Genomic DNA, 23,435 nt, shown 5'->3' with positions numbered 1-23,435 from the left:
CGGTAGTAGTAGTAGTAATAACAGAGTAGAAGAAGCAGTAGCAGCAGTATTATTATAGTAGTAGTAGCAGCAGTGGCGGTGGTAGTAGTAGTAGGGGTGGTGGTGATAGTAGCAGCGTTAGAAGTAGTAGTAGTAATAATAACAGTAGTAGCAGCATTAGTGGTAATAGTAAACTCAGCAAAAAAAGAAACTTCCCCTTTGCAGGACCTTGTCTTTTAAAAATAATTAGTAAAAATCCAAATAACTTCATCATTTATAAAAATGTTTACCTTTATTTAACTAGGCAAGCCAGTTAAGAACAAATTCTTATTTTCATTGACGGCCTAGGAACAGTGGGTTAACTGCCTTGTTCAGGGGCAGAACGACAGATTTGTACCTTGCCAGCTCTGGGATTCGAGCTTTCGGTTACGAGTCCAACGCTCTAACCACTAGGCTACGCTGCCAACCCGATCATTGTAAAGGGTTTAAACACTGTTTCCCATGCTTGTTCAATGAACCATAAACAATTAATGAACATGCACCTGTGGAACGGTCGTTAAGACACTAACAACTTACAGACGGTAGGCAATTAAGGTCACAGTTATGAAAACTTAAGACACTAAAGAGGCCTTTCTACTGACTCTGAAAAAAAAAAAAAAGAAGAAGATGCCCAGGGTCCCTGCTCATCTGCCTAAGACAGCGCTACAGGGAGACAGGACGGACAGCTGATCGTCCTCGCAGTGGCAGACCACGCGTAACAACACCTGCACAGGATCGGTACATCCAAACATCACACCTGTGGGACAAGTACAGGATGGAAACAACAACTGCCCGAGTTACACCAGGAACGCACAATCCCTCCATCAGTGCTCAGACTGTCCGCAATTGGCTGAGAGAGGCTGGACTGAGGGCTTGTAGGCCTGTTGTAAGGCAGGTCCTCACCAGACATCACCGGCAACAACATCGCCTAACCCACCGTCGCTGGACCAGACAGGACTGGCAAAAAGTGCTCTTCACTGACGAGTTGCGGTTTTGTCTCACCAGGGGTGATGGTCGGTTTCGCGTTTATTGGCAAAGGAATGAACGTTACACCGAGGCCTGTACTCTGGAGCGGGATTGATTTGGAGGTGGAGGGTCCGTCATGGTCTGGGGCGGTGTGTCACAGCATCATTGGACTGAGATTGTTGTCATTGCAGGCAATCTCAACGCTATGCGTTACAGGGAAGACATCCTCCTCCCTCATGTGGTACCCTGCCTGCAGGCTCATCCTGACATGACCCTCCAGCATGACAATGCCACCAGCCATACTGCTCGTTCTGCACGTGATTTCCTGCAAGACAGGAATGTCAGTGTTCTGCCATGCCAGCAAAGAGCCCTCAATCCCATTGAGCATGTCTGGGACCTGTTGGATCGGAGGGTGAGGGCTAGGGCCATTCCCCCCAGAAATGTCCGGGAACTTGCAGGTGCCTTGGTGGAAGACTGGGGTAACATCTCACAGCAAGAACTGGCAAATCTGGTACAGTCCATGAGGAGATGATGCAGCTGGTGGCCATACCATGTTAGTCACATGTCTGTGGAACTTGTTCAGTTTATGTCTCAGTTGTTGAATCTTGTTATGTTCATACAAATATTTACACATGTTAAGTTTGCTGAAAATAAAATGCAGTTGAGAGTGAGAAGATGTTTCTTTTTTTGCTGAGTTTAGTAGTAGTAGTAGTAGTAGTAGTAATAATAATAATCAAGTAGTAGTAGTAATAACAGAGCAGTAGCAGCAGTACTGGTAATAGTAACGTAGTAGTAGCGGTAATAGTAGTAGCAGTAGTAATAATAAAAACAGTAGTAGTGGTGGTGGTAGTAGTAGCAGCAGCGGTAGTAGTAGAAGTAGTAGTACGAAAAAAAAATTATGAAATGTATGCATTCACTACTGTAAGTCGCTCTGGATAAGAGCGTCTGCTAAATGACTAACATGTAAATGTAGTAGTAATAACAGTAGTAGAAGCAGTAGTGGTAACAGTAGTAGTAGTAGTAATAATAACAGAGTAGTAGTGGTAATAGTAGTAGTAACAGAGTAGAAGTAGCAGCAGTAATGGTAGTAGTAATAGTAGTAGTACTGGTAACAGTAACAGAGTAGTAGTAGCATCAGTAATGGTGGTGGTAGTAGTAGTAGTAGTAGTAGTAGTAGCAGTAGTAATTACAGAGCATTAGCAGCAGTAGTGGTAATAGTAACATAGTAGTAGTAGTAGCAGCAGTAAGAGTAGTAATAGCAGTAGTAGTAACAGAGTAGTAATAACAGTAGTAGTAGCAGTAGAGGTAATAGTAGTAACAGTAGTAGTGGTAACAGTAATAGTAGCAGTAGTAACAGTAGTAGTAACAGTAGTAGTAACAGTAGTAGTAGTTGGCTAGTAATCATAATGGTACAGTAGCAGCAGTAGTGGTAATAGTAACATAGTAGTAGTAGTAGTAGTAGTAGTAGTAGCAGTAATAGTAGTAGCAGTAATAGTAACAGAGTAGTAGTAGCAGTAATAGTAGCAACAGAGTAGTAATAGTAATAATAACAGTAGCAGTAGTAACAGTAATAGCAGCAGTAGTAGTGGTAACAGTAATAGTAGCAGTAGTAATAGTAGTAGTAGTCTAGTAATCATAATGGTACAGTAGCAGCAGTAGTGGTAATAGTAACGTAGTAGTAGTAGCAGTAATAGTAGCAGTAACAGAATAGTAGTAGCAGTAATAGTAGCAACAGAGTAGTAATAGTAATAATAACAGTAGTAGTAGCAGTAGCGATAATAGTAGTAACAGTAATATCAGCAGTAGTAGTGGAAACAGTAATAGTAGCAGTAGTAATAGTAGTAGTAGGCTAGTAATCATAATGGTACAGTAGCAGCAGTAGTGGTAATAGTAACAGAGTAGTAGTAGTAGTAGTAGTAGTAGTAGTAGTAGTAGTAGTAGTAGTAACAGTAGTAGTAGTAACAGTAGTAGTAGTAGTAGTAGGCTAGTAATCATAATGGTAGCAGCAGTAGTCACAGTAACAGTGCTAGTAGCACTAGTAACAGTGCTGCAGGTGCCTGGGCCTGATGTTACCTCCAGCCTGGTGGTCAGGGGCAGGGCTGCGACAGGGGGTGGAGGGGCCGGGGGACAGGCTGTGTGTGGGGGAGCCCGGCAGGCTCTCGCTGGACGACACAGAGTGGTGTTGCAGTCCAGAGTTGAAGCTTCGGCTGCTGTGCATCACTGTGCTTTGCTTGGACAGCTTCTTCAGGACGCTCCGCCGCCTGGGATAGTCATTGGTTACAGAGAGTTATAACGGGGTTATGAAGGTGTTGTGAAGGGGTTTGAAGGGTAACAAGTGACATAACATTATTATTATAATTATAGTATGTGATTCACGGCCTGGGAGTTTTTTTTTTTATGTATACGTATGCTGCAAAACAAATGTCCTTATTGAGTATGCTTGCATAATAATATCAGGGATATTGAGGCTGATGACAGTAGAGCAATAGTAGAGCAAAAATATCTATCACAAAACAAATTAGAGAGAATACTCTGTGCATTAAGGACGTCTTCTACAGTATAACTTAAGTTTCTTAACTTAAAGTCAAGGCTTAGATGTATAACTCCATTTTGAAAAAGGAGAACACTGCTGTGGAAATGTTTATCATCCATCCATGCAGTAGTGTGCAGTGATCTCTACCAAACACTGGGGGGAGACAAAATAGGGACTTTTGCAGTATGACTCTTGCTGGATGTATTTACACAACAAAAATATGAACAACATGCAACAATTTCAAAGATTTTACTGAGTTACAGTTTATATAAGGAAATCAGTCAATTTAAATGAATTCATTAGACACTAATCTATGGATTTCACATGACTGGGAACACAGATATGCATCGGTTGGTCATAGATACTTAAAAAATGATGCAGTATCATGCAGCGATCTCCTTTGCAGAGTTGATCAGGTTGTTGATTGTGGAATGTTGTCCCACTCCTCTTCAATGACTGTGCAAAGTTGCTGGATATTGGCGGGAACTGGACCACGCTGTCGTACACGTCGATCCAGAGCATCGCAAACATGTTCAATGAGTGACATGTCTGGTGAGTATTCAGGCCATGGAAAAACTGGGACATTTTCAGCTTCCAGGAATTGTGTACAGATCCTTGCGACATGGTGGCGTGCATTATCATGCTGAAACATGAGGTGATGGCGGCGGACGAATGGCACGACAATGGGCCTCAGGATCTCGTCACGGTATCTCTGTGCATTCAAATTGCCATCGAGAAAATGCTATTGTGTTACTTGTCCATAGCTTATACCTGCACATACCATAACCCCACCGCCACCATGGAGCACTCTGTTCACAACGTTGACATCAGCAAACAGCTCGCCAACAAGATGCCATCAAATTTTAAATTTGTCTCATGTGCCGAATACAACAGGTATACCGCGAAATGCTTACTTACAAGCCCCTTAACTCCATTTCTTGAACTGCATTGTTGGTTAAGAAAATATTGAAAGTAAAAAAATAACAATAACGAGGCTATATACAGGGGGTACTGGTACCTAGTCAATGTGCAGGTTAGTCAAGGTAATTTGTACATGTACGTAGGTGTAAAGTGACTATACATAGATAATAAACACGAGTAGCAGCAGTGTGAAAACAAAGAGCGATCAATGTAAATAGTCCGGGTGGCCATTTGATTAATTGTTCAGCAGTCTTATGGCTTGGGTGTAGAAGCTGTGAAGAAGCCTTTTGGTCCTACACTGGCGCTCCTGTACCACTAGCCGTGTGGGAGCAGAGAGAACAGTCTATGACTTGGGTGACTGGAGTCTTTGACAATTTTATGGGCTTTACTCTGACACTGCCTAGTATATAGGTCCTGGATGGCAGGAAGCTTGGCCCCAGTGATGTACTGGGCCGTATGCACTACCCTCTGTAGCGCCTTACCGTCAGATGCTGAGCAGTTGCCATACAAGGCGTTGATGCGACCGGTAAAGATGCTCTTGATGGTACAGATGTTGAACTTTTTGAGATCTGGGGACCCGTGCCTAATATTTTCAATCTGCTGAGGGGGAAAAGGTGGTGTTGTGCCCTCTTTACGACTGTCTTCATGTGTTTGGACCATGTTAGTTTGTTGGTGATATGGACACCAAGGAACTTGAAACTCTCGACCCGCTCCACTACTGCCCCGTCGATGTTAATGGGGGCCTGTTCGCCCGCCTTTTCCTGTAGTCCACAAACAGCTCCTTTGTCACATTGAGGGAGAGGTTGTTGTCCTGGAACCACACTGCCAGGTCTCTGACCTCCTCCCTATAGGCTGTCTCATCATTGTAGGTGAACAGGCCTACCACTGCTGTGTCGTCAGCAAACTTAATGATGGTGTTGGAGTCGTGTTTGGCCACGCAGTCGTAGGTGAATAGGGAGTACAGGAAGGGACTAAGCACACACCCCTGAGGGGTCCCAGTGTTGAGGATCAGCGTGGCAGATGTGTTGTTGCCTACCCTTACCACCTGGGGGCAGCCCATCAGGAAGTCCAGGATCCAGTTGCAGAGGGAGGTGTTTAGTCGCAGGGTCCTTAGCTTAGTGATGAGTTTTGTGGGCACTATGATGTGGAATGCTGAGCTTCATGCCTCGAAGCGGGCATAAAAAGCATTTAGCTCATCTGGTAGGCTCACGTCACCGGGCAGCTCGCGACTGGGTTTCCCTTTGTAGTCCATAATAGACTGTCTGCAATCTCCCCGGTACAGGTGAAACCTCACCTTTGATGTCTCAGTGGCCATTGAAGGTGAGCATTTGCCCACTGAAGTCGGTCACGACGCCGAACTGCAGTCAGGTCAAGAACCTGGTGAGGACGACAAGCACGCAGATGAGCTTCTCTGAGGCGATTCTGACAGTTTGTGCAGAAATTCTTCGGTTGTGCAAACCACAGTTTTGTCAGCTGTCCGGGTGGCTCGTCTCAGACCATCCCACAGGTGAAGAAGTCGGATGTGCAGGTCCTGGGCTGGTGTGGTCACACATGGTCTGCGGTTGTGAGGCCGGTTGGACATACTGCCAAATTCTCTAAAACGGCATTGGAGGCGGCTTATGGTAGAGAAATGAACATTAAATTCTCTGGCAACAGCTCTGGTGGACATTCCTGCAGTCAGCATGCCAACTGCACGTTCCCTCAAAACTTGAGACATCTGTGGCATTGAGTTGTGTGACAAAATGCACATTTTAGAGTGGCCTTTTATTGTCCCCTGCACAAAGTGCACCTGTGTAATGATCATGCTGTTTAATAAGCTTCTTGATATGCCACACCTCTCAGGTGGATGGAATATCTTGGCAAAGGAGAAATGCTCACAAACAGGGATGTAAACAAATGTGTGCACAAAATTGGAGAGAAATAAGCTTTTTGTTCGTATGGAACATTTCTGGCATCTTTTATTTCAGCTAATTAACCATGGGATCAACACTTTACATGTTGTGTTTAAATGTTTGTTCAGTATATATAAAATGTATGTTTTCGTATCAACCCCACGAAGTTAATATATCATAATAATAGCAATACGGCATTAATATTCCATTGAATTAAATTAAATTAGCACACAACGTCTTCCCTTACCTGTCCTGATTGTCCCTTCTCTTGCTTTTCTTGCTGCGTCTTGCCATTTTGCCCTTGTGGCTGGTCTTTCGAGCCGGCCCAACCTTGATTGACGTGTTCTCCAGTGCCGTGGTCTGAAGGGCCACCTTGCCGCCACTCTTTTGGGGTTTCACAAAAACCAATGAGGTATTAGTATTGATTAAAGCTCATAATATCCCAAAGAGTGTGGATATAGTTTGACATTAGGCTTGAGATTGTGTTTGTTTCTGTACCTTCAGAAGCAGCTCCATTATCTCTGTGTGGACCAGGCCTTGCACCGACTCTCCATTCACGTGAGTGATGAGGTCACCGGCCCTCAGTCCTGCCTCGTGGGCTGGGCTGCCATATTCGACACTCTGTAAAACAAAAGTGGTTTATTATTATTACAATTACTGAAAGTCTGTGTGGTTATGCAACTTTTGGCTAATTCTGGAGCAGAATAGTACGGGGCACTCACCGAGACCATGTGGTGCACAGTGTAAACGTCGCTGTCACCCATGTAGACGCGGATGGCCTGCATGGTGAAGCCGTACTTCCTCCCCGAGCTGTGGATGACGATGGGTGGCCCCAGGATGCTGAGGCTAAGCGACAGGTCTCGGCTCGGGGATGAGTCGCGAGATGAAGGGTTGGACGAGAGGGAGCGCGTTAAGATGGGGCTGGGCTGGAGGCCGCCGAGCATGTCGTCTGGAAAGGTGCACAAAGGATGAGTTCATGTTCAGGAAATTAGAAAAAGTATGGTAAAATGGTGGAATTTAGAACAAGAGACTGCTCTTGTTTAGCATTTACAAGTAACTTAAAATCCATTAGCTCTGTGCAGACACACCGGTCACATATCCACACCCTATTCAGTGATATTTGCCTGCTGGGGACCAGCATCCCTGTATGACTAACATATTTAGCTTCTGAACCGTTACCACTGTGCCCAGAGGAAACTTGCATGACAGTGTAATTAACCTGCAGTGATGACGAGAGACAGGGCGGAGACGGAAGCACACTTGGGTAGTTTGCCCCCAAGCCTCGGACTGTCTGGTGTCTGTCTGTCTGGCGTCTCCAGCTGGTTCCCAAAGCGTCGGGAGGCCCCGTGGTCCTTGGGGGAAGAGTGTTTCGCTCCGGTGCTGTTGCTACGAATCCGATGCAGGTTTGATACAACCACCTCAGCTGTAATGCACAGAAGTAAGGGCATATATCTATATTTTTGACCAAAATAGGCAATGTCTCTGCAAACACAATACTTTGTCTGGATGGAAGGTCACTGAAAACAAAAGAGGAAGTGTGTACACTCAAACTCTTTGTTTTGACTGTTTCCTCTTTGATCAGTCTGCACCTTGCTTCGTCCTTAATCCTCCTATCAACATGGAATTTAAAAAAGCGATATCACACAAATCTGTTTGTTTTATGAGCAATGAAATATCATAAGCACTGTTTCAATTTCTGTTGGTTTCCATAAGGTTGTGCAGACTTGAAGCAGAGCGGACGGAGGGGCATGGGGCTGAGCTCACCTTCATCGTCTGTGGAGAAGGCGAAGCGCGGCGTGGTCTCCAGACTGTGGGTGCTGCTCATCACCAGGGGGCTGGCGCTCCTCTCAGATTGGGAGGAACTGGACGAGGCCCGAGGGCGCAGGCTGCAACACGTAAACCGCAGTGTCAGTTTGGAAGAGACATAACAATGGTGACACATTATATCGAACGGCAGGTAGCCTAGTGGTTAGAGCGTTGGGTCAGTAACCGAAAGGTTAATGGTCCAACAAGGTGAGAAATCTGTCGCTGTACCTTGAGCAAGGCACTTGCTCCAGGGTCACCATTAAAAATGGTAGACCCTGGCCATGACCCCACTCTCTGACGGCGTCTCAGGGAGAGTTGGGATATGGAAAAAATAATAGTCAAATTCACACATGCGTATTAATACACACTTGAACATGTGTGAAATAGGACAGATATAAGCCCCCACCAAATGATATATCTAAAGCTAGCATAGTCATTTTGGACATTTATGCACACCCTACTCAGCTAAATTTGACCTTTCTGAACTAATCATCATTTTATGCACGTTCACCCACTGTTCTGCAGTGCTTCCGATAAGGAAATATTTGAACTCCTACACAGGGAATCCTAACAGAAAGAGAGAGCAATAAACTCATCCTGGCTCTGCTCACCTGCCCCTGCGATCTTGATGCTGGCGTTCCTGTCTGTGGATGTCTCCTCCTGGGGAGGGCGTGAAACATCCATCCCAGCCCTCCTTGTCCTCGCTGTGGCCCGATGAGAAGCTCAGGTTGGACGGCGTGGCCAGATGTTCTGTGCTGCTGTATACCTGAAAGCATGGAGTAGCCACATTAGCTAAGGTGGCCAAGTTTGGTGAACTTGGCTCCAAAAAAAACAGATTTAAAGATGATTTTATTTACAATGACAGAGAAATGCTCTACTAACTAGTAATATTAGACATTTACCTGTTCTGACAAAATTACGAATATTTGAAGAGGTATGTTCCAAACCTTGCTTAAGCGGTTGGACCAGGAGGAGAACTGTCGGATTTCCAGGGAAGACTCTTCATCGTTGGTTTCATCATCCTCATCTGAGGCCAAATGGTGGTACCGCTCTGAGCGAGCTGAAAACATGACAACATAGAATGCATGGAACAGGGACCCTACCATAACATCCAACCTGGTCATTTAGCATATTTAAAAAATATATATCTTTATTCTACATAATTGACTAATGAAAATATAAAATCAGCAAGAGCGGGATGAAAAGCAAATATTACTACATATGTAGAGATGCAGTATACTGGCAATATCAGGAAATGGATCTTTGTTTTAAAAGCTGCTGCACACAGAATTTCTCAGAAAATCTTCCCTATGTGAAAGCTAGGTGCTTTGCAACAGCACTAGGCTGCATTCAAAACAAAATCTCCCCCCTCCCACACCCCCCATTTTCCTGTAACATGGCAGAGACTCAAACTTGAGCATTTTACTTTCGGTTTTTGTCCACCATCTTCAAACAGCTGTAGAAACAACATTTCACCTTGATTCCCTACACTATTCAGTGCTTGTTTTCTCACATAAACTGAAATTGAGAAAACCGTATAGAATTTTAGCAACCAGGAAATTATAGAGCAATTTCCACTAGAGAGCACAGCCAAAGTCCAAATAGCTTTCCTATTTTGACAACAGATGCTGCTCCGTCTAGAAAAATCTATAGGCGAATATCACAGCCACTCACAACACTGGTGTTTAAGTAATACTGTGAAACACCATCATTTCACTATTGCTGCAGATACAGTTGAAGTTGGAAGTTTACATACACTTAGGTTGGAGTCATAAAAATAGTTTTTCAACCACTCCACAAATTTCTTGTTAACAAACTGTAGTTTTGGCAAGTCGGTTAGGACATCTACTGTCTGCATTACACAGGACATTTTTCCAACAATTGTTTACAGACAGATTATTTCACTTATAATTCACTGTATCACAATTCCAGTGGGTCAAAAGTTTACATACACTGAGTTGACTGTGCCTTTAAAACAGCTTGGAAAATTCCAGAAAATGATGTCATGGCTTTAGAAGCTTCTGATAGGCTAATTTACATCATTTGAGTCAACGGGAGGTGTACCTGTGGATGTATTTCAAGGCCTACCTTCAAACTCAGCCCCTCTTTGCTTGACATCATGGGAAAATCAACAACAAAAAAATCAGCCAAGAACTCAGAAAAAAGATTGTAGACCTCCACAAGTCTGGTTCATCCTTGGGAGCAATTTCCAAACACCTCAAGGTACCATGTTCATCTGTACAAACAATAGTACGCAAGTATAAACACCATGGGACCACGCAGCCGTCATACCATGCCATAAAAAAGCCAGACTACCATTTGCAACTGCACATGGGGACAAAGATCGTACTTTTTGGGGAAATGTCCTCTGGTCTGATGAAACAAAAATAGAACTGTTTGGTCATAATGACCATCGTTATGTTTGGAGGAAAAAGGGGGAGACTTGCAAGCCGAAGAACACCTTCCCAACCGTGAAGCACGAGGTGGCGCATCATGTTGTGGGGGTGCTTTGCTGCAGGAGGGACTGGTGCACTTCACAAAATAGATGGCATCACGAGGAAGGGAAATTATGTGGATATATTGGAGCAACATCTCAAGACATCAGTCAGGAAGTTAAAGCTTGGTCGCAAATGGGTCTTCCAAATGGACAATGACCCCAAGCATACTTCCAAAGTTGTGGCAAAATGGCTTAAGGACAACAAAGTCAAGGTATTGGAGTGGCCATCACAAAGCACTGACCTCAATCCTATAGAACATTTGTGGCCAGAACTGAAAAAGCGTGTGCGAGCAAGGAGGCCTACAAACCTGACTCAGTTACACCAGCTCTGTCAGGAGGAATGGGCCAAAATTCACCCAACTTATTGTGGGAAGCTTGGGGAAGGCTACCCAAAACTTTGACCCAAGTTAAACAATTTAAAGGCAATGCTACCAAATACTACCTGAGTGTATGTAAACTTCTGACCCACTGGGAATGTGTTAAAAGAAATAAAAGCTGAAACAAATCATTCTCTCTACTATTATTCTGACATTTCACATTCTTAAAATAAAGTGGTGATCCTAACTGACCTAAGACAGGGAATTTTTACTAGGATTAAATGTCAGGAATTGTGAAAAACTGAGTTTAAATGTATTTGGCTAAGGTGTATGTAAACTTCCGACTTCAACTGTATATTTATGGCCATTTTCTGAAATTACAATACAATTTATAATTATTATTTTTCATCCTGAGTAGCACCTTTAATAAGACCTGCTCTTTTAAGTTCTCTTATGCACTTTACACTTCCATTCATTGTTATGTTTTATGTTGTGTGATGTCTCATGTGTCTTAGAAAAACACAGTCTTAGAAAAAAGGTTCCAAACGGGTTCTTCGGCTGTCCGCATAGGAGAACCCTTTTGAAGAACCCTTTTTGGTTCCAGGTAAAACTGTCTGTGGAAAGGGTTCTACAAGGAACCAAAAACAGTTCTACTTGGAACCAAAAGGGTTCTTCTACCTGGAACAAAAAAGGGTTCTTCAAAAGGGGTTCTCCTATGGGAACAGCCGAAGAACCCTTTTAGGTTCTAGATAGCACCCTTCTTCTAAGCCTGTATGGCTGTGTTACCGCAGGCAGGCCAATTCTGATATTTTTTCCACTAATTGGTCTTTTGACCAATCATATCAGAACAGCTCTTTTTCAGAGCTGATCTGATTGGTTAAAAGACCAGAATTTGGCTCCCTGTCTAAACGCAGCCATACACTATTAGGGTTTTTTGGCTGTCCCCATAGGAGAACAGCCTATGTATGCTGCTTTCGTGGCCAGTGCTGACTTGGAAAAGAGATGTACATTTCTATGTGACTTCTCTGTTAAATTTAAGGATAAATAAAAATACATGAAAAAAAGACCACTTGTGAAGGACTGCCACGTACTGTCAAAGTAGCTGGTGTCGTCTTCCGCTTCCAGTTGAGGGATGAATTCTGCTTTCTGTCGCAGTAGCCCGTTCCAGTCCAGATGCAAGAAAAATGGGTGTTGTTTGACCTCAGGTGCTCCTCCTAGAACAAAATGTATTTTTGTAGATCCCAGTCATGTGTGCAGATTTCAGAACAATAGCCAACAGCAAAACGTCAGACCGGGATGACGTGAAATGGAAGACGAGGGCTTGGTTCCAATATCTACACTAGCGCACCACTAAGAATGAAGCAATTGAACATGAATTCCATGTGGGATGGGACATGAATTCCATGTGGGATGTTAGTAGGACATTGGAATGTAGCAGAGTGATTTACGTACCTGTCCCCAGGCGCTCCAGAGGGCTCTGCCTCAGCAGCCGTGTGATCATGTCCTGGGCGTCTGCAGGTAAAGCTTCGTCCCCATCGGGCCAGGTGATGTCATCTGTACATCGGGCAAGCACACGTTAATGAGAGGATCTCCACATTGAACACCATTTTAAAAAGCCTATACACTGTTTATATTCCATCAATGGATACTTGCCACTGACAACCTGCCCAAAGAGTTCCTCGGGTGTGTCCCCAAAGAAGGGCACACATCCAACCAGGAACTCATACAGGATGACTCCCATGGCCCACCAGTCTACTGGCTTCCCATAGCCCTGTCTCAGTATCACCTCTGGGGCTATGTACTCTGGGGTGCCACACACCTATAGAACCACACCGATAATGTTGAATTATACCGTTAGCGTGTGTATTCAGATTTATTTTTTTAACACATTGAAATGTAGTTACACAGTAGTTATGAGATGGTACACCTATACTGGGTTGAGTATTTGACCTGGTGTAAGTGTGTGAATATGTGCTTTTGTGTTCAAGACGTGTCTGGCATTTTCGGTATATTGTTGTCCTATGCCTTACTATGGAGCTGAATGTACTTTATTATAATGAAAGGACAAATAAAGGGTTAAGTTTTACACCACTGACTCTCACCTGTTTGTCGATGAACTCCCTGGTGTCTTTCTCCATGTGACCCTCATACAGGTTGGTAGTCATGTTCATCAGGCCAACTCTGGATAGGCCAAAGTCAGTCAGTTTGATGTGGCCCATAGAGGTGATCAACAAGCTGCAGGGGGATGGAGAGAAATGTTCAAACTACACTTTCTTCAACTTGAGCTGTGTAAAGACTAAAGCTGGTTCTGTACTCACTTGTCAGGTTTGAGGTCTCTATGGACGATGCCGTAGTTGTGAAGGTACTCTAAGGCCAGCACAGTCTCAGCAAAGTACATCCGGGTCATGTCCACAGGAAGGGGGCCCATGTTCTTCAGCAGGTTGGCACAGTCCCCACCTGCAAGAGATAACCAACCATTATGCTTCAGCTACGAGAAATCATGGGTGGAACACATTCACCGTTCCAACTTTTTTCATTCAGTCCGCCTCTTTTAGAAACATGATAAACGAGGGAGTCATGATAAACATATCAGTCTTGGGGTAGATCCTCATATGACATTACCTTCCACATACTCCATCACCATGCACAGGTGGCGTCGTGTCTCAAAGGAGCAAAACATGGAGACCACGAAGGGGTTCTCGGCGAAGGTCAGGATGTCCCGCTCCACAAACACCTGCTGGATCTGGTTCCTCAGGACTAGGTTCTGCCGGTTGATCTTCTTCATGGCGAAACGCTGCCGGGTGTTTCTGTGACGGACCAGGTACACAGCCCTGCCAACAGCCACAGGACAAGAGCCATGGTCATACAAGACCTCCACATTGATAAACCATGACTACAGGGGTAGGTTAATTCATTGTCAGTGGAAGTGTAGTCAATTTTTTCAGTAGTTCTCTAAATGTTTACCTATCATGACATAAGTCTACAGTTGACCTTTTAACTTCAACCTTTAACTGACTATTGCTGAGTGCATTGATTTAGAGTAAATGCATGTATGCTAAGAGCTAATTGGGAGGTTTTTTTTAGTTATTAGTGTGGTTAACCACCTGCCTGTTTAGCACTTACCCATAAGCTCCATTACTGATGAGCTTGATGGTTTCAAAGTCACTCTCCAGCGGTTTCCTTCGCGTTGGGGTCTGTGGACACTTATTCTGCTGCAAACAACAAGAGAAGTGTCATGACTGTCCACGAGAATCCAAACAGGTCAGATCAGGTTTGAAATGAATAACTTCAACCAGACCCCCTCTCACGTGCAGAGGATGGAACTGGTTGGGATTAACAGCTCGCGTTCTGTTGTAAATCAAAAGGAGAAGATTCAGGTCTCCATCTCCAAATTCACCAAAGGAATGTGCCTTTGTTTCAAGAGACTTTTCCCACCAAAACTCTAACACGTTCAAAAGCGAATACTGGAACAATATTTCTAACATAGAATGTGGGGAATGGTCAGAGGCAATCTATAGAACACTAATGTCATAGTGTTTGTTATTTTGTGGTGTCATTAAAAATGTTATAAAGGAAATACTTTAACTTGGAAAGTATACCCAATACATGTACCAAGTTTCCATCCGATGTGTTGTGCATGTAATATGAAAAAAGATTAAAGTGTTTTTGTTAAGTGAGGGATGTGATTTTAGGATCCATAAGAGATCATTGTTTTACATAAACTTTGAACAGTGACAAGTCACGCCCCTGAGTGAGGTCAGAGAGTGTCAGCCTGACGGAACCGCCCTTTCGAACAAACTGTATAAAATGATGGGTTAAGAAATTAACATACTAGACCAGAGAGATGTAGAGCTGCAGCTCACGTTTAAAGTGGTCTGAACTCTGAATCTCAACACGAGGTAGAGACGATAAACTCACCTCCTGGACAATCACTGGTACGGCTGATTAGCTCTCCTAAGTAAAGTATCTTCGAAAGTGAATTTAAGTTGGACCATTCTACTACTCTGTTCAAACCATTGTATTACACTACTCTCATCACCCCACTGGGAACCATCGACACGGCTGGCTAGCCTATCTTCAAAGAAGCATCTTCAGGCGCAAATGGAAGGAAAGCCAATTCTGTAGTTCTGTTCAGGACTACATGACAAGTCACCGGATACCAGACAACTAGAGAGAAGACAACAGTAAGAGTTGTTGGAATCATTTTTCGGGCAATCAGAGCCTTCCAAGGCCCTGTCCAACGAGATAGATATGGCATTTCACGTAAATACATTCATGATTTCTTACTCAAAGGGGGCGGCGGTTCATGTGCAAAGTATATGATTACAGTAAATGAGTAGTTTCTAAATGTACTAAGGTTAAGTGTCTCTGTTCCTCTCTGCCCCCCCCTCCATCTCTTTTGTAACAAGCAGCCATATTGTTGTCATTCCGCTAGGGACCTGTTTTTAACCTATTAAGTGTGTATGTTTATTCTGTTTTACCATTTACTTAGCTAGTAAATAAATAAATAAACCAATTTGTGTAGTACTGAATCATAAGGCTCAGGTTTTTGTAGATGCAAGGAGGTTACAACAGTTCAGAATGATGATATGATACAAGCTTATGATTAATAAGTTGACTATTTATAGAAAAAAAATGTATGAAATGTATACATTCACTACTGTAAGTCGCTCTGGATAAGAGCGTCTGCTAAATGACTAAAATTTATTTATAGATGTGATAGGTAAAGAACTTTAGAGTTTAATTTGGGAGATGGTAACTCTTTAAAGAATCTCTCTCGTGGTGCCCCAGATCCTAATGAGTTAATTGTTACATTATTAATTTAATTGGATAACAATTAAACATATTTAGGTAAATAGATAAGTCTTCAGATTAATGTTAAAGTCAAGTCATGACAAGTTAGGAGGCTCACGTTATAAAAGAAGGTGCCCGGGGACTCATTATCCGACTGGCACAGGTATGATTATATAGCCAGACTACTAAATTAAGTCATGTAAACAAAGCTGCTATCAGGACCTATATTGTTAATTGAATTTATTCTGCAGGCTCTGTCAGGCCGGCTAACTCCTTACCTCCACATCAAATTTCACTGTCATTGACGGAGCAGACTGTTCAAGCTGTACCATATCTAAAAGAGCAGGGGAGAAAGATATGATTGAACATGATGTTGACTGGTTCTGGATGTCTGCCTCAAGTGTGGGAAATTCAGGTCAATGTTATGGCAAAAGATGTACCAATACCTTCGAGGGGGTCGCGAGTCAAGCCCAGTTGGTTGATGATGTAACGTGGAATGTCCGTCTTGATGCCCTGGCCCTCTTTGGCATGACCCTCGGCTGCCTCCAGCAGATGATAGAACTCTTCCGGGTCAAATTCCTGCCAATTACATCCAAGGCCCATTAAATTAGATTATGGTGAATAAAATCACCTAGCCATGAAAGAGCTTATTGGCGATGCAGTGGCTTAAAAACCTTCCATTCCCCAAGCAACACAACAGATTAAGAGAGACTGCTTTCCATCACTCTCAACAGAATCACTCTCATTTTCAATCAGAATGAGACTTTCTCTCCATCTCACCAGGCACTCAAGCAGCCTCGCCGGTCGGGATATGATGATGAGAATCTTCTTCACCAGCTGGGTGATGACGGATACCTCCTCGCTCTCCGAGCGATCGTACGCCTGAAATGCAAAGACAAAATGTTGCCGGCTTTTTAACAGAGCATAACATGGAGATTATCAACTTTGTTGAAGACACAGAGAGATCAAAAAGAGAAAAGCCTATTCACATCTTTCACCATAGAAAGAGCACAACCACATAGCATTAAAGCTAACAAAACAACCTAGCTACATGCAGAATGATCATAGAATGGATTTCTTGCAGAGATAGGTCCTGTCCAGAAAGAAACCCTAGCCCAGGGGTATTCAACTCTTACCCTACGAGGTCTGGACCCTGCTGGTTTTCTGTTCCACCTGATAATTAATTACACCCATTGTCCCAGGTCTAAATCAGTCCCTTAGAGTGGAACAATGAAAAAAACGCAGTGGAACTGGTTTCGAGATCCAGAGTTGAGTTTGAGGGCGCTAACCCTGACCCACTGGGGACACACTCGTTGAATCAACGTTGTTTCCATGTCATTTCAATGAAATTACATTTGAACCAACGTGGAATAGACATCTTTGTGCAGTGGGTAGGCACCTCTGTATATCTGAGAGGACTGGATAAGCGTACGTAATATGGCAATAATTCCACCCAAATGCCAAGGGGGAAGGAGCTAGCTGCTAGGGGTTGTTCATGGACAGGACCACACAGTGCAGTTTCTCTTCAAATCTCTTTGGTGCCTTCAAGGGAAGAAATTACACTTGTGCTTGTTAGAAAATACTTCAGTGGATGATCAATTCCAGAGAATAGATTGTTCTACAGTACACAAATCAGGAAGCCAATGGTTCTTAAGCCCTTACACTATGCATCAGTATAGGAAACTCAATATAAGCATTGTAATCATGTTCTAGTTCACGAGGATCAAGAGGCAGAACAGCATTGGCGATTGCTGCGGTGTCCTTTAAGGTCAGGGGCAAGTCTCTGGACAGCTGTCAGTGTACAGACAAACACAAAAAGAGGACAACTAACTATTTACCACACATTACATTAAGTGAGTTTGGCTTCAAGGCAAACTGTCTGCTCGGGTTAGAGTGGTGAGAGCAACACTGAGTTCCGAATAAGGGCAGCTCTGTGCAAGAGAATGCTCTGAAGTCTTATCTAGATGAACCACCTAGACACAGCAAGAATGCAGTGAGAACTCTTTTGAATTAAAGATGCAAAACAGGAAATATGGTGTGCATCATGGAAAGACGCCTAACTGGAAACAACCCCACGGAACCACATGAGACGGACTCAGTCAGACTCATAAAGAAATGAAACAAGCCAAAGCAATGAAGACGAATGTCTGAAGAAGGAAGCGAAAAGTAATGTGTCCCCCTGAACAGATGGATACAACGTGGCAAGAAACATTACACACATGCGTATCCCCACAACAATGCGTCAGAGAGGACGTTACATTAAACAAACGATAATATTCCTCTTGCATATTCCGAAAGCCTCCTGATTCAAACAGTGAGTCATCGTCGTTGGGTCTGCCTTAAATTAAACATGGCTAGGGTGACAAACTGCACTAATGAAACCACATAACTAACATGCCCACCAAAAACAGCATATATATTCCTCAGGAGGTTGACATATCCATACTGTAGTTTTGAGGATATTTCAGTGCAAGAAAACTGGCCATGTCAAAGGATAATTTATTTCACTGTATGGGAACACATTTATCATCTCAGCTGTGCCCCTGCCATGCCTGCTATCTGAAAGTACACCCTGGCTGTCCACACAGGAGAAAGATGTTGCCACAGAAACAACATAACAGTGATAAGACCATAGAATTAGAATACATTAGTAATTTAATAGGATCTATATGGATAAGACAGTACAGCTCAGTCGCACTACCAATTATGGGGAAATTACATTTCCAAATCTATTGTGCGCTTTAGAGCTTGAGACTGTCTAGCCATTCGTTTCTCTTGGCCCAGGCTCAATCAATTCCTCTTGATTCAGCGCTATCACATTTGAATGTTTAACTGAGGAACAAGTAGTTCATTTATACGCAGCAGCACTAATATGGTAGGGTTGTGTCTACATGTATATGGACAGTTTAATGATGTTGATGCTTCCCTAGACAGACAGCAGAATCAACGAGGGGAGGAAGTGATGTAACAGGCAAAGTTCATTGTCAGTGTTGGCATGAGGCTTTGCTCACTGAACAGTGAACCGAAGCTAAAGGACAGAAGCCAGAAGATCCCTCAGAAATGATTTAAATGCCATCAACTTTTCCCTCTGATACCAGACTACGGTCTTTCTTTTTTCATTCCTTCGGTCTTAACCTTTGTGAAAAACTCCATAACCTCTTTAGAAACGAATAAGGACAACCCATGAATATTTAACTTTAGACAGCTTAGTAAGTGCAAAAAGTAGCAGTAGAATCCTAAGCAAATCATACAAATCATTAAACAATGGGTAGTCTGAGGGAACAGACTCAAGTGAGAGTTATCGGCTGATCACATTGCTGAATCTAAGATATCTATCAATATCATGGACAGTTATCGGCTGATCACATTGTTGAATTGAAGATATTTATCGATCACATTGTTGAATTGAAGATATTTATCGATCACATTGTTGAATTGAAGATATTTATCGATCACATTGTTGAATTGAAGATATTTATCGATCACATTGTTGAATTGAAGATATTTATCGATCACATTTTTGAATTGAAGATATTTATCAATCACATTGCTAAACCCAGACGCAAAGACATTTGTGGACATCCCACCTCATGGAGCAGCTTCTCCAGTTTATCCTGCAGCTCCACAAAGTAGCGCGAGGTGACCAGGCCCGTGTGGGACTTGTCCAGACAGTCTCGGACCAGCTCCACCAGCTGGTGCTGGATGAAGCCCAGTACGCCGTCAGACAGTGGGAGGGTGCTGTCTGGGGAGCAGGCAGTGACGATATCCAGCAAGCGCTCCTCCATCTGCACTGTGGCCTAAAGACAACACACATTCACAAACACACACCAAAGCACTTGTTACGCAAGATCAGAGCACGTAAGCTTTCTGATTATTGCAAATACAAACAGACATTGCCTCCTGTACAAAAAAGGGGGAGAAGACAACATGACATACCTTAGGAAAACGTTCTTTGTAAACATGGTTCATCATGACGACCTCATTATCGAATGAACCCATTGTTCTTCCGGGGCTACAACAGAAAAGGACATGAAGCTGGTCAATTTCTATTACTCCAATCCAACCAAATGGACTGACAGAGCTCGGCCGTTCTTATTGGGTGGGTGCAATCTTTTGAATAATGGCAAAAATGATCATCCCACAAAGATTCATTGTGGAAAAGTGATTGTGCACCATTTTGACCAGAAATGTAAATATAATCCCTTCAAAATATCCAAATAAACACGTTATTTTACTTCCAAGCTCATTTCCTGTTTTACTTTGTTACTTTAGATTTAAAAAATAATAATCATTTAAAACTTCAGCGTTAGTTAAGACAACAGCTGACCGCATCTGTCTGGCCCATATATCCGACAAACAGAGCCTTAGTTTTCCCCTTTTCCTGCTTAAACTCATTGTCCAAGAGTTAGGGGGACGGAGCAGAAACACACCCCATCCACAGACCCATTCTGGGGTTTTTTGCCATGAAAGAGGCCTCTGTTGCAGCAGATGGCAACCTGCCCACCACGCCCTGCAGCTGCTGCCCCCCCCAGCCTAGCAGGTCCCGCAGTGCTCTGCTAGCAAACCACCCATGCACGGCACGCCACACCATGCCACGAGAACACAGGGAGCTGATGCCTGCCCAGGCTTAGGCAGGCACCACACTGCGGAGCATGGTACACTGCGGAGCATGGTACACAGGCACCACACAGCAGCACCACGCACTGTGTCCTCCCATCTGCGTATGGTATTTTGAAATACAGACGGTAGAATTTTCAATACAATATTTGTTTGTTTTTTGTGGTTGGGGAGGGGGGTGCTTATAACTATGATAAGTTAACTATCATAGATGTGCCAAATACATAATCTACAACTCAGGGATCCAGCTATGCATTATGGTTTGCTAACTAGTGGCTAGCTTGCAAGATCAAGCTTCTTGGTTACAGCAGAGACAATCAGTTCCCTCCTTGATCAAGATCTGCTGGCAATACCGTATACCTTGGTATGGGAAAGGGGATATATATTTAGTTGCACAAGTGAATGGATTCAACCAAAATGTGTCTTCCGCATTTAACCGAACCCCTCTGAATCAGAGAGGTGCGAGGGGGCTGCCTTAATCGCCGTCCACGTCATCGGCACCCGGGGAGCAGTTGTTGTTGAGGGGGGGGGGGGTGTGACTGCCTTGCCGGCTTAGGGATTCGAACCAGTGACTTTTCGGTTACTGGCCCAACGCTCTTAACCGCTAGGCTACCTGGTACAGGAATGGTATGAAAATCTGAATACCGCCCAACCCCAGTAGTGAGTTTAGCCAGAGGTCAACTTGAGGCATGTTGAATATTGGCAAATGCAAATTACTTTGCTTTACTTTGAATACAGGAATGACCATATTTGGTCAATACTGGCAGCAGGGTTGGATTGCACAAGCAGGATCGCTGGCTGGCTCCACTGTAAACACTCCACTGACTCAAGTTTAGTCCACACCTAGGCTCTCTCTTGTTTTGGAAGTACCAATTTGCATGTAGTAACTTCCCATGTATGACAATAAAACAAAAAACCTCCACAAAAACGAACGTAAGGTGTTGATGCATTAAATCTAATTTGGATAATATAGCACATTATTATCATTACAGTTCAGGCGAGGGGTAACGGGCGGCTCATTACAGTTCAGGCGAGGGGTAACGGGCGGCTCATTACAGTTCAGGCGAGGGGTAACGGGCGGCTCATTACAGTTCAGGCGAGGGGTAACGGGCGGCTCATTACAGTTCAGGCGAGGGGTAACGGGCGGCTCATTACAGTTCAGGCGAGGGGTAACGGGCGGCTCATTACAGTTCAAGCGAGGGGTAACGGGCGGCTCATTACAGTTCAGGCGAGGGGTAACGGACGGCTCATTACAGTTCAGGCGAGGGGTAACGGACGGCTCATTACAGTTCAGGCGAGGGGTAATGGACGGCTCATTACAGTTCAGGCGAGGGGTAACGGACGGCTCATTACAGTTCAGGCGAGGGGTAACGGACGGCTCATTACAGTTCAGGCGAGGGGTAACGGACGGCTACCTGAGGCTGTGGGAGCGAGGGCGGATGAACGGTGAGGGTCGCACTTCCTCGTCGGCCACATTCTCCGAGCTGCGGAAGTGCTTGAACAGGAAGTGGAGTTGGTCTTGAGTGGGCTGGTAGGGCAGCTGGTGCAGGCGTTCCTGGGAGGAGGAGGAGGACTGGAGAAAAAGAAGTACAGGGATGTGTTACATATTGTTCAAGGGTTCCATTGGTCTAGGTAAATGCCCACTCAAAAAAATCAACACATTATCCCACTGACACTATTATCCCACTAAGAGAACTGTGTTTGACATCAGATTTTAAAATTCACAAGCCAACACTTTTTCCTGAAAGATGGAGGATCGGTATCGTATTTAGGACAAGAGAACGGTTATTTTTTCTTGCGGCTATTGAGGCTGAGCACATTCTTTTTGTCAATCTTTTTATTTGATGAAAAGCACACACTGGCCACTCCTGGCAATCTGTCCAATTTTTCGCCCCATGAGTCCTGAATAGCAGTGATGTCCCTTTTCTGCCGGCACATAAAGAGGTCACGGAGGACCACTGACAGGCCTATTGTCCCAGTCTGACCTCGCCGCATGTGCCGAGTTTTACCTCATTAAACTCCCTAGCAATGGAGGAACACACGGCCTGTTCTCAACTCACCATATTTCTCCTACAGAATGGAGACCTTAGATTTTTCACTTTGTCTCATGTCGTTCTCCTACTCTGTACTTTAGTTTATTAATTAGACCATTTAAAAAACGAGCACACATGAAACTTGAAAAAGCCGTACATGAGTAAAATCATGGAGGATAACAAAGTCTGGGACTTATTTCCATTGTGGTCCTCTTGAGACAAGATGGCTAGACATAGTGTCACGCAGGAAATTTAGAGGGGAAAAGGAACCAAGTTAGTCTGTCAGAAACATGGATGCTGGTGGATGTGTGAGCAGAGGAGTTTGTGTTTAGGGTTTGTTGAGACATATGAAGAGCAGAGTCCTAATCTCTCATCAATCGCAATAGAGCAGTGGTCCTCCCCTTCCTCGGAGGAGGAGACTCCACTGCTATAGAGCCCCCACACTTGTTTTCTCTCTTATAGAATACTCACACAACTTAACCTTATTCTGATGATTATGTTAATGCATAACTACTAACAATATTCACAGGGTAAGAAAAATATAAGATGAGGGTATTTGAGTGCGAACCACTAAGGCACCAGACCATTGATAACGCTCTTCGAAAGCATCAAATCATATTACGAACACAAATACAGAACATTAGCCCATCATGTCACACTTAATACATGCATGTCCTATGGACATTATCCACCACAGGCTAGGAGGCAAACATGATGGCTCATTCAGACAGATGATGATTCCAGTCAGGGTTTGTCCTGTCTGGTCACATGGTCAGTGTACATACATTGTCAGCCTCAGATGTATACCGTATATAATCCTATTCATATCTTGTTTAATGGTATATGTGGTGTTGTGAAACTGCAGTTTTATATGGCCCCTGTGGGAGCGGAGTGGGGTTAGGTTTAGAGACTTACAGAGACGGTAGAGCTGGGGGGATTGGTTCCGTAGCCGGAAGAAGGGAGGGACGCCAGCGACCATCTTCTGCCTTCCGCTCTGGTGAAAAACGGACACACGCATTATGTATATTTACATATCATATC

At 43.8% G+C, this 23,435-nt stretch overlaps 1 protein-coding gene across 1 annotated transcript in view; it reads right to left on the bottom strand.

The window, feature by feature from the left end:
* The window catches only part of LOC106573896 (microtubule-associated serine/threonine-protein kinase 3), a 54,197-nt gene that overhangs the window by 5,554 nt on the left and 25,208 nt on the right, over positions 1–23,435 (bottom strand). Inside the window, exons 5-26 of the mRNA XM_014149330.3 lie at positions 23,310–23,388; positions 21,777–21,934; positions 19,681–19,756; positions 19,332–19,541; positions 16,525–16,626; positions 16,191–16,323; positions 16,023–16,078; positions 14,074–14,162; positions 13,573–13,781; positions 13,269–13,407; positions 13,053–13,185; positions 12,604–12,769; positions 12,403–12,504; positions 12,042–12,164; positions 9,084–9,196; positions 8,748–8,902; positions 8,095–8,216; positions 7,550–7,753; positions 7,053–7,279; positions 6,829–6,951; positions 6,578–6,714; positions 3,058–3,245 (exon numbers count right to left, since the gene is read on the bottom strand). Of these exons, the coding sequence (XP_014004805.1) occupies positions 3,058–3,245; positions 6,578–6,714; positions 6,829–6,951; positions 7,053–7,279; positions 7,550–7,753; positions 8,095–8,216; positions 8,748–8,902; positions 9,084–9,196; positions 12,042–12,164; positions 12,403–12,504; positions 12,604–12,769; positions 13,053–13,185; positions 13,269–13,407; positions 13,573–13,781; positions 14,074–14,162; positions 16,023–16,078; positions 16,191–16,323; positions 16,525–16,626; positions 19,332–19,541; positions 19,681–19,756; positions 21,777–21,934; positions 23,310–23,388 (3,044 nt within the window). The remainder of the gene's footprint in view (positions 1–3,057; positions 3,246–6,577; positions 6,715–6,828; positions 6,952–7,052; positions 7,280–7,549; positions 7,754–8,094; positions 8,217–8,747; positions 8,903–9,083; positions 9,197–12,041; positions 12,165–12,402; positions 12,505–12,603; positions 12,770–13,052; positions 13,186–13,268; positions 13,408–13,572; positions 13,782–14,073; positions 14,163–16,022; positions 16,079–16,190; positions 16,324–16,524; positions 16,627–19,331; positions 19,542–19,680; positions 19,757–21,776; positions 21,935–23,309; positions 23,389–23,435) is intronic.

The sequence above is a fragment of the Salmo salar genome, chromosome 16 (assembly GCF_965601325.2).
Source record: "Salmo salar chromosome 16, fSalSal1, whole genome shotgun sequence".
NCBI lineage: Eukaryota > Metazoa > Chordata > Actinopteri > Salmoniformes > Salmonidae > Salmo > Salmo salar.
The sequence above is the reverse complement of the archived record's forward strand: the minus strand, read 5'-3'. Positions and strand labels throughout refer to the sequence as shown.